The 11,283-nt window shown below is 49.0% G+C and overlaps 1 protein-coding gene across 6 annotated transcripts in view; it reads left to right on the top strand.

Moving 5' to 3' along the window:
* Nucleotides 1-313: 313 nt before the first annotated feature.
* The window catches only part of SLC37A1 (solute carrier family 37 member 1), a 66,313-nt gene continuing 55,343 nt past the window's right edge, over nucleotides 314-11,283 (top strand). For 5 of the 6 annotated variants that reach the window (XM_087418050.1, XM_087418049.1, XM_087418047.1 and 2 more), the window contains exons 1-2: nucleotides 314-454; nucleotides 4,771-5,003. In XM_087418050.1, coding sequence (XP_087274176.1) covers nucleotides 4,948-5,003 — 56 coding nt within the window. In that variant the 5' untranslated portion in view covers nucleotides 314-454; nucleotides 4,771-4,947. Of the gene's footprint in view, nucleotides 455-849; nucleotides 2,053-4,770; nucleotides 5,004-11,283 lie in introns of those variants that run through there. The other variant, XM_087418046.1, reaches the window with a different exon arrangement.

Here is an 11,283-nt window from a genome sequence, read left to right as displayed (position 1 = left end):
ACCTACCTTGAGGACAAAGGGTCCTCAACAGTGGAGCTCCCTGTTGGCCAATGGAGAACATGCCAGTAAAAGCCCGTGCGCCCGCCGGCAGGTGCAAGGACACAGGACCGCCCAGAAGAATTCTGAGCGGGTGATGGCCTGGGGGCCCCAATAGCTGGCAGGCGAGCAGCGCCACTCCGCGTGGGGGCGCCCCTGTCCGGCGTCCCCAGGGCTGTTGAGGACCCTGCGGGCGCTCCGGGGCCCGGGGAGGACCGCAGGAAGACGCGGGAGGACGGCGGAGGGGATGAGCGGGAGGGGGAGGGGCCGAGGCGCCCGCCGCCGCCCCGCGGGCCACGGGAAAGTGAAAGGGGCGGCGGGGCCGGCGGGGCCTCCGCGCGCCGCCCCAGGAAGTCGCGAGCAGGAAGCGCCCGCGGCGGCCGGGCTCGGCTGCGGTGCGCGGGCCTGGGCGGCGCAGGTGAGGCGCGGGGACGGGGACAGGGCGGGGGGAAGCGGCGCGGGGACCCCTCCCCCCCGCCCCCACCTGTGGGGCCGCCGGACGCGGGCGCCGCGGCCGCGCAGCACCTGCCACCGCGGGCGACGAGAGGGGACGCCGGGGGGCGCCCGCTGCCCCGCGCTGGAGGGGCGCCGCGCCCGCGGGGCCGGGTGCCTGCGCTCTGCCGGCTGCTCCGCCTCCGCGCGTCTTTGTGCTGGTCCTTGGCCGGGGCCGGGCGGTATCGAGCTCTCCGTGCCTTCGGGAAGTCTTTGGAATGAGGGGACTAGAGGAGCGGCCGGGCGCCCCCGCCGGCGGCCCCGGACCCGGGCGGCGCGGGGATCCCGGGCATGTGGAGGCAGGGGAGCCGGTGCTGGGCCGGCCGCCGCCCACCGGAGCCCCGGGAGGGGCGAGCTGAGCTGTCCTGCCCCGCCCCCTCCCGGGCCGCGGTGACAGCGGGGGGTCTAGAGACCCGGCAGGAGGAGCCCCGCGTGTTGTCCGCCGCTCGGGGGACGTGGGTGTGCCCGCGGGGTCCGCCTCCTCCGGGGACCAGCCGCTGGGGAGGAGGCGGCGCGAAAAGCCACCCGGGAGGCTCGGAGCGCCAGCACCCTGGGCCTTTGGGTTGTTTGTTGAGCAGCTGGTTCCCGGAGCCCGTGAGCCTCCCGGGCAACACGAGTGACAGCGACTTTCTGGATGTATAGGGCTTAAAGCGCCGGAGAGTCCCCCAGCCACCCGCCACCAACCACCGGGCTCTTCTTCCCTCCTTCTCCCACTTTCCTGCCCTCCCAACCGCTGCGGCCATGCTGCAGATCCTGGTGACCCGGTGACCGAGGCGGTGTGGTCAGGATTTGCATTTGAACGGAGGATTCGGGAAGGTCCCTTACCCCACGCCCAGGTTTGAATTTCTAAAGGTGGAATTCCAAAGCCTGCCTTTCCTGTAGTCTCCCAGAGCTCACTGCCTGGAAGTGCCCGCCTGCCCTTGAACTTAGGTTGTGGGAAGTTGCTCGAGTCGGTAACTATATTAGATTTTCCCTCATTGCTCCTTCGTTAATCTCCTTCTAGGTGAAGCTTGAAACCCCAGCTCTAGACCTCCATGTTTCACCGTGCAGTTTTGGAACTGCATTTGCAGGTTCTGTTTTGTGCAGACCATCTGTGATGTTGTTTGTTAGTGGGGAAAGGACAGTGGTACAGATAGAGGATTCCTCTTCCTATTTAAGCCACAGGAAAGAGATAGTGGCCATTGCTATTAATCTTCAATATTGGGTAGAGCCTCTAAAGCACAAGCCAGAGAAAGTATTTTCACTGTCAGCCAAAGTATTCCCTCTCAGCCAAAAAAAAAAGTTTGAAAACTTTTGGGGGGACATGCATTTACCACCCATCTTTGCCTTAAAGTAAGATCTACTTTAAAAACTTTGTCTTTAAGTAGGTTGTTTAAAATACGCAGGGGGCTGCTTGGCTCGTTCACGACAGCGCTTCAGTTCTGGAAAGACCCTTTCCGTGGTACTTTTGCCAGCTTTCAAGTCTCATTATTTTCATCTCCGAAGAGTACACCGAACTGTTGGAGGCTGATAAACCACCAAGTGGTGGGTATGAGGGTGGGGCTCGATGGTGCATATTGCCCTCCTAGATGACGAGGTTGTGCTTTTGGGTAAGATGGGTGTAAAAACATGCATTTCACAGATTTAATGGAGATGCTGTGAGGGGGTGTCTCTGAAGTTGCTATCTTTGACAGTATAATGAAACCAGATATTCTGACACTTCCCTACTGGGGTGGTGAGTTCCAGGAGTGCCTATAAAGATCGATTTTTTTTTTAAAGTGTGTTTTCTTTTTATGTACTTGGGCTGTGTGCCAAAACCAGGGTTTAAACCAAGTGATTTGCTGCTGTTCTGCTGCTCTCTCTTTGGAGAGAATGGGCTGGAGGAAGAGAGGTGAGAGGGAGGAGGGGACTGAGGGAAACTGGACCAACCTGAATTTGCCCCACAGAGTGGAGCTGACCCGGGCAAGCCGCCTACCTCATTGTTCTCTGAAGTGAGCGTGCTGCCTCTTCCCCAGGCGGGTCACGGGGCTCACAGGAGAGCTCGTTAAGTCGTTACTGATGACCCAGAGGTCTGGACCAGCTGTCAGTGGAATGGTTGTCAGTGGGCACTGCCCAGGCTTTGGAGGAAGGGGCCTTGTTAAATGGAGCTCTTAATACCTTACATGTAGAATCACTGTCTTGATCCATTTTAATTGCACCTACTGTAGAATTTATAGCACTTACCTTCACCCGTTTTACAGGGGGAAGAACCTGCATTGTTTTAAAAGGAAATCGAGATTTTTTTCTCAGCTGATTTTCCAGTGTCTCCTGGATTTTTTTCTTTTTTTTTTTAGTTACAGATTTTGCCAGAATTGACTTGAAGTTTGTTGATTAATTGATTCAGTAGATGGCAATAGAATATTTCCAGACAAGTTGTGCCTAGAGAAGCAGTGTTTGGACAGAGGAAGAAATTTGGATTCTGACTATCCATTTTCAGGCATCGTAAAATTTAAACCAAATCTTTTACTTTGAAGTCATCATCACGAAATTGTTTCTTAAAGTATGTTTAGGCCCAAACAGGAGCCCACTCATTTTGAGCAGAGTTTTAGTAAAATATTTTTTAAATCTAAAGATTTGAGCAAAATCAGTTTTGAAGCATGAATTTGTGGAAATTCCTTCAGCACATGTCTTGAGCACTTGCTCTGTGCTAGGTTCTGAACTCGGTGATGGGAATGGGGCGGTCACCTGTAGTCCTGGGCCTTCCTCTCCTGAGTTCGCAAGAAGAGTGACACCAGCTGCTGCCTATTGAGCGTCTCTACGTGCCTGGCTCAGTGCTAAGGGCTTTCCTTGGGTTATCTCATTTCCTCTTTATGACAACCCTGAAAGATAGGGGCCATCGTCCCTGTTTTTTAGCCAGGGAAGGTGAGGGAGCAGCAAGTTTCAGTGACGTGCCCAGGATTACCCAGCCCGAGGTCAGCCGTGGGGGCAGGTGGCACTCCAGGTGGAGTGAACAGCTGTGGCAGGAGCACAGATGTGGTTCCGGCTGGAGCAGAGGGGGCCTCACTGCCTCCCTGAGAGGAGATGGGGGGGATGGAAGCTTGGCGAGAATCTGGAATTGTTTTCTAAAAGTTAGTATTGAAGAAGGAGCATTTTTTGAAAGCTCACTCTAGAGGGAGGACAGGAATGAACGTGGGGAACCTGTTCTAACTAGGAAGACACGGGCAATTGGGAATATAGTTTAATTCCTCCAGATCTGGACTATTTGCTATTACTTGTCTATTACTTATCCCAAGGAAGTTGTTTGAAGACATTAAATAAACTTTAGCTTCTTTAGAGATTGTCTTCTCAAAAGTAGATTTCTTTAAAAAATTACATAACCTGGAATTTTCTATAAGTATTAAGATAAACAATTCATGCTTCTGCATGCACTGGGTACTGCATTATTTAATGCATTGGTCCAAAATATTTCTTGTCGCCAAGCATAAAAGAGAAATACAAAAATAACAAAAGTGTTTTTTCACAAGAAACTGAAAAATAACACAATAACACAAGGTTGACTTTGGGACAGAAGACCAGGCCTGCCTGGTGTGCGGGGGCCCCTCATTGGCTCTAAGGCCTCCTCACCCATTCCTTCCTGTCTTGCTCTGCCTTCAGCCCTGGCTTTAGACTGGGGTCATTTTCCATGACCTCTGAGGTAACCACAGGAGATGAGACACGAAGAGGCAGATAGGAGATGAAGTTCATTCCCACAGCATTAGATGCATTTCGATTCAATTGCAAAGCCGCAGTTAAATGATTGGTTTGATGACCTGCCATCTTGTCCCGGCCAGTTCCTTTCTGTTACTGTGGCTCAAACGTGGTCTGGTCCACAGTGGGTGGGGCTGAGCATGTCCGGTTCCCTGGCATGCTCTGGTAATTGAGCACATGGTGTAACCACGGGACACATACTTGGTTTCATGTGAATATTAATATTAGTTCTGCAGAATATTGTGGTTAAGAGTGAATGGTTGATCTCTAGATTCCTTCCAGCTGGACATGAAATCAGTGTTCTCATGCATCATCAGAACATCATGTGAAATTCGTTTCAGTGATCTTTCAGCCGCCCCCAACGGCAGACACTCTGCTTCCACCTGAGAGCTCTCGGGGTGGGAGCTCCCTGTTGCCCTGGAAGTGCAGCTTGGATTTGTGCTGGGTAACAACCATACAGGGAGTTACTTCTGCCAGGGCCATCAACAGTGCCACTGTCAGAACACCTGACTCTTCAACTCTTCCTTCTCCTTGTAGAGAGCTGAGCCTCTGCCAGAAGGAAGAGGGGAGGTGAGACCCAACAGGACTTCTCTACGTGCTTTCCAGCCTGTGTGAGCTGCAGGGGCAAGAGAGACACACTTGGAGCCAGGATTAGTAGCCTATTTATGAAGCATCCTATTTCATGACGGAAGCTCCGTGGTCAGAGCGACGTAAATGGCTCGACTGCCCGCTGGCATTCGCTTCATCATCTCATTCTCCCGAGATCAGTGGTGAGTCCTGGCAGGTCCGTCCTTTGGCGTGGTGCTGTGTATGGGTGAGGGCCGCCGTGTAGCTGGCTTTCCTCCCCCGGTTTCATTATAAAACGCACATGGATGGCGGGCCTCCTCGTAACTGTTGAATTGCCTATCGGTGGTGGAAGCTGTGACCAGGAACACTGCTGAGTTGTCCATCTTTGTTTCTGGCGGTGACAGATAGCATTTGGACTCCTTTGTGGTCTTCAGTGGTTTCTGTAATAATCATGGTTCCCCACAGAAAAATGACCACTGACTACTGGCAGGATTATAACATGGCTGTGGGTGAAATAAGTATATTAATTCTGAACTCAATGAGTGGCCTTGCAGGGGCAGAACTTTCAGAGAGAAAATGAAATCTAAACAAGTTAGATGCAGACCAGAACACCAGTTTCTGTTCCAAGAGCACTGTTCCTTACATGCTCTGAGAATCCTTCTCATGGTGGGTTCATGAATCCCATACTTCTTGGAGGAAGCGGGTGACAAGGGTAGAGGCTATGGCTGGGATCTCTAGCCTCTAACCCACACTCGCAATGGTTTCTCTCCCCAGCTGATCTCTTTGGGGAAGGATAAGGTTTTCCTTGACACTCTTAGGTTCGATCATTGGGAGCATGCAAATTAAACTGACAAAAAATAGATTCACAAGAGAAGAGACAGATTTAATCATGTTTGTATGGGAGTTCACAGAAAAATGTGACTCACATGGACTGTTAGAATTTGGAGCTTATATACCATTATAAAGGGGAAGAGAAGGGTGCTTATGGGAAAACAATGAGTTTTTGGTAAGTTAGAAGGGCCCTTCGGAGAGTAGATGGGAGATTTGATAGTGTTTGACAATGTCTCTGTAATGCGGTATGCGTGCTTCTCATTTCTGGTGTTAAGAGGCATCTCCCCTGATTGCTCCCAGGGAGGAAGTTATGACAACTGAGTTCTTTCAGGAGGCTCTGCTTTTAGGCAGATAAGAGATTTCAGGAACTCACATGCTTTCTGCTCAAAATAAATCTGTATGCCATAGTGGCATATTCTGGACCCCGTCATCTCCATCACAAGAACCCCTCATGGCCTGCACGCCCTTTGCACCTTCTCAGGCCCCTGCAGGTTGCTAGAGCCCCCACAGGGTCTCAGGTGTGGCCTCAGACATCTGCTTTCCAGAGCAGTTCCCTTGTTGACTCATCTCATGTCTACTGCCAAACTAGCCACAAGTGGTTAAACACTTACCTTTTATTTAGAGGGAGTTTAGCTTCTTTGTCTGTTTTGTAACTTTATTTATTTATTTTTTTTTTTACTACATAATGATATGCAATTTATTCTTTGACTTTTGCCTTTGTTATTCTGCATTAGGAACGTTTACTCCTATAGGCGTGGTTAAAGGATTCAGTGTAACTTTATTTTGATACAATTTTCATACTCAAGGAAGAAAATTATAAGAATGTTACAAAGAACTCCTGTATATCACCAATTCTTTTTTTTTTTTTTTTTTGGTCTGAGACCTGCAAAGATAGAGCCATTCTTCTCAACCTTTCATGTGCTTGTGAATCGCCCTGAGAACTTGTTAAAATGCAGGTTCTCACTCTGGGGTGGTGCCTGAGAATCTGCATCTCCCAGGAGATGTGGTGCCGTGGGTCCGTAGACCACACTTTGGGTAGCAAGGATATAGAGTATTTGTCTTAATTGCTGTTCCATCTCTGCCTCAGACTTGCTCTTCAACCTTTAAAAGTTATTTAACCTTTCTAGATCTCAGCTTCCTTAGCTGTAAAAGAAGAGAGTTGGCTTTAACATTCCTGGGAAGGACATTTTTTAGGTTTTCCTACCCAGCATGCACTGCCCCTTCCTCGCAGCATGCTGATTTCCTTTGGGGAGTCGACTTCCTCCCCTGTGTGCAGTGTGATAGCTGGGCGAGTCTCAGGACTTTCCGTCCCAATATGGCAGCCGACAGAGGCCCTCGAGGCTCCATCCCCGTGACCTTCCTTGTACGGCGCAGGTCCAACAGGAGGCAGGCAATGACCTCAGGTGGGCGGGCTACTGGTCCCTCTCCTGGGACTTGGAGTTTTGAGTAGAGTGAACCTGGGGCAGAGGAACGGTTGAAGTGAGTCTAATCGAGCTGTGGGGCCCAGGCTCAACTGGCAGACAAATTCTTAGCGTTTTGCCTCATTTGCTTTTCCCTCCACCCTCTCTCATCTGTGTGTGTATGTGTAGATGTATGTATGTATACACACACACAGTTTTTTCTGAACCTTTTGATAGTAAGTTGCAGACATTAGGCCCTTTTATTTCTAAATACTTGAGCGTATATTTCTTGTGAACAAGACATTCTCATATAATTATGCACAAAGATCAAAATCAGGAAATTTAACACCAATACAATACTATTATCTAATTCACAGTCTATATTCAAAATTATATCAAATGTCCAATAATGTCTTTCCTAGCTCCGTTTCCTGACCCAGGATCCAGTCCAGGGTTACACGTTGCATTTGGGTGTCCTGTGGGTTTAGTCTCCTTTAATCTGGAGCTATTTCTTGACCTTTCTTTGTCTCTCATGACCTTGACATTTTTGAAGGGTACAAGCCATTTCTTTTATAGACTGTCCCTTGTTTTGGGTGTGTCTGGTATTTCCTTATGATTAAATTCAGATTATGCATTTTTGTTAGGATTACCACAGAAAGGAGACGGCTTCTCACTGACAGTGAAGGAATTACAAATATGGGCAGAGGAGAGACTGAATGAATCATATGGTGTTAGATTAGAATTAAAGATATCAGGAAAAACTGGAGAGAAACGGGGAATAGATATATATGGTTGTGTATGTATGTGTGTGTATGACGTGTGTAAAATGCCCTATCCCTGCGCACTGAGAGGCCCTGGGAGCAGCAGCACCCCAGCAGCGGTGAGCACACCTGGTGTGGGATCTTGGTTTCTGTGTGCCATTTCCCACTTCAGGAGCCAGGCATCCTTGGAGACTGGGCTCCTGTCAGGACTGGGGCAGGGAAAGTGAGATGAGCCTGGAATATCTTGTGCCAGAAAATAAGGAAGTGCTTAAAAGTGAAGGCACTCTCACTGGCCACGTCTGGGATGATTCAAGATTTAAAATAAACAATACCAGAAATAAATTATAGCCCATTAAACAAAATAAGAATCTAGTGAGTCCATGCTGCTATAATTAAATAAATGCACAAGTGGGAGGAAGGAAAGCTCCTCCCCACAGTAGAATGCCAGCTGCTAAGAAGAGCAGGAGTACTCAGCTGGAGCATGGCTGTGATGTAACCATCAGGGGGATGCTTAGTTCAGGAGAGGATGGTCAATGGACACACAGTGTGGGGAGGAATCTTGGAGGATATCTACATAATCTCCAAGTATGTTCCCACAGATTCCTGAGTGGTTACTTAGAGGGAAAAATTGTAGCTTCACTGAGGGGCAGACCTGGCAGACAGCACATTAACCAAGTTACCAGCGCTAATATCACCAACATTGTGTGCCTCCCCTAGGATGCTCTGAAAAGAACTCTCATCACAGCTGTGTGTCGGTTCATTGTTGCTAAATTAAGGATGTTTTTGGACTAATTTCTATGCCAAATCATACTGCTCGGTAACGCTCATCTAAAGCATTTGTTTATTCCTTATTTGCATATGACTGAGATAAATAGCACTCAAACAGGAAACAGATATGCCGCCTTGAGTCTCTAACTGGGAGCCGGCTGCTGTTCATCTGGGAACATATGTGATATTCAAGAACATTTCTAAGGAAGCTTTGAAGGTGACACCTGTCCTGTGCTGTCATTGCTGAGATAGGCTTCTTTTGCTAGAAACTTGGGGTTAACCCAAACACTGTTCTTGTAGCGTTGTTGCAAAGAATGCTGCAGTTAGACATAACTACAAAAAGTGAGTGGAACACTGATGAATGAAAGGATCAGCTAATTCATTTTTAGTTGTATTTGTTTAATATTCACAAGCCTAAATGTAACACAAAACAAAAATACAAGTATTGGATTATATTCATTTCCTGGGGCTACTGTAACAAAGTACCACAAACTGGGTGGCTTAAAACCACAGAAATTTATTCTCTCATGGTGCTGGAGGCCAGAAGTCTGAGACCAAGGTGTCAGCAGGGGCGTGCTCCAGTGAAGGCTCTGGGAAGGATCCTTCCTGCCTCTTCCGGCTTCTGGTGGTTGCTGGCATTCCTCGGCGTTCTTTGTCTTGCTCTGCCTCCATCATCACGTGTCCTTCCTCCCTGTCTGTCTCTGAGTCTTCACATGGCTTTTTATCAGGACATGTAATTGCATCTAGGCTCTCATTGGATTTGAGGTCATACATGAGTTAAGTGTGACCTCAACTAATTCATCTGCAAGACTCTATTTCCAAACAAGGTCACATTCTGAGGTTTTGGGTAGACATGAATTTATCCATCCAGTACAAGATGGATAAAAGGAAACAAATATCATCCAGAATCCTTGCTTCGTGAATGATAAGAGAAGAAAGTGAGGATAGAATTCCAGAATAGGAAAGGATCTCGGGAGGGTTATTTAGGACTTTAATCCCATAACCCAGGACAATCCTGCAGAAGTGAAATGTCTATTCATTCTCCAGGACAGGCACTTCGAGGTGGCCACTAGGAAGGCACCATCCCCAGAGGCAGCTGCTGTGGTTTAAAAGTGAGCACTGGGGGCTGTGGTCAGACCTTCTGGAAGGGGAAACCCAATCTCGGGCTGCTGGCTCTTCCCCCTCCCCAAGTGCTACATAGATGAGATGAGGAGAGTGAGGAAGGAAGGACGGATTTGGAAATACAGGAAGTAGAGCTGGCCTCATACTGGCTAAATAAAAGATAGGGGCTTCTCTTAGGGAGACATACGTTCTGTCTAGGAAAATTCCAGTGTGCAGTATAGGTTGACCCTTTGCCCTGATTCTGCAGGACAGCTTGTCTCAGATAACCCTGCTAACCTGCAGGCAGTTACCCTCCCAAAGGGGCTGACTCATCACAGTGTTTTGTTTCCACACAAAACTCAACTGAAAATGTCTGCAGGCAAATGCTGCTCAGCTCTGTGGCTCAGTGTTCATGGGACATCCCAGGGCGTGTGCTCCAGCTCAGCATCCCCCCAGCAGAGGCAGTCATGGGAACTGCCTTCGCCCCGCCAGGTCTGGGCTGGTGAGCACTACAAGCAGAACCGCCAGTTGGGGGTGGGGAACAGACCGGGGATGGAGGCAGAGGCCCAGGGATGGAGGCAGCAGCCCAGGGATGGAGGGCAGAGTCCCAAGGACAGAGGTCAGAGGCCCACAGATGGAGGGCGTTGGCCCAGGGATGGAGGGCAGAGGCCCAGGGATGGAAGGCAGAGAGGCCTGCAGATGGAGGGCCTTGGCCCAGGGTTGGCCGCTAGGTTCTGATAACCTGGGCACCATGACAGCCTTGGAATGCATGTGTATCAGGGCCCCAGGGCTCTTCAGACCTTATCTGGACATACAGAGGAGCTCTTTATTTCTGGGCTTATTTATTCCATTTAATAAATATATTAATACACAATAAAAATAGAATATTTATAAATAGAATATTCTATTTATGTCTGGGTAGAGAGTGGAGAGCATGAACCCAAGGTCCATTTAAGTAAAGCTGCTCTCTCAAAATCCTTCTCAGCTGAGTGAGCATGAAATTCAGATCCTCCTGGTTGATAACACACCTGTAAGCTAGTGGTATGTGGCATCCTTGAGGGCTCCGAATTCTTCTCTCAGGCTCAATTTGGGAATTCTCTCAGGCTCAATTTGGGAGGTGCTGGAGGTAACTGTCTGAGAACTTTTTCATACTCCTTGTGGAGATTGGAGAAGGGAACCCTGTATCAAATAGGGGCAGAGCAGGGTCCCTGCTAGGCTACACTCACCCCATTATAGCCCAAATTATAGCCAGTGGGGATATAAGTGACAGCGAGTCTAGCCATGGTCTGAAAATTTGGGTATTGAAGGCTCATCAAGTTCCAGTGGCCTAGAATCTTCCTTGCTAGTGCATAGGAGCAGTGCATGGGACAACAGAGAGCTTCAAGCAAGGAATTGAGAGACCTCCCTTCCCTACCAAAATGGGTGACTTTCAGAAACACAAGGACAAAGCCTGGACTTCTGTAACAAGTCCACTGTACCTGCGTGGTCTTTGTTCTTTGGGATAAATTGTAGACTCATTTTTTATAGTTTCATTTTTCTCCTGTCTGGTCATTGGCATGGGCTTGAGAGCAAAGAATCCTAGAAAACCTGTCAGTGTGTGTTTCCTTGATGAAGAAGAGAGT

The sequence above is a fragment of the Ceratotherium simum genome, chromosome 27 (assembly GCF_057802395.1).
Source record: "Ceratotherium simum simum isolate JZ-2026a chromosome 27, ASM5780239v1, whole genome shotgun sequence".
Taxonomy (NCBI): Eukaryota; Metazoa; Chordata; class Mammalia; order Perissodactyla; family Rhinocerotidae; genus Ceratotherium; species Ceratotherium simum.
This window is presented reverse-complemented; position numbering and strand designations above follow the sequence as displayed.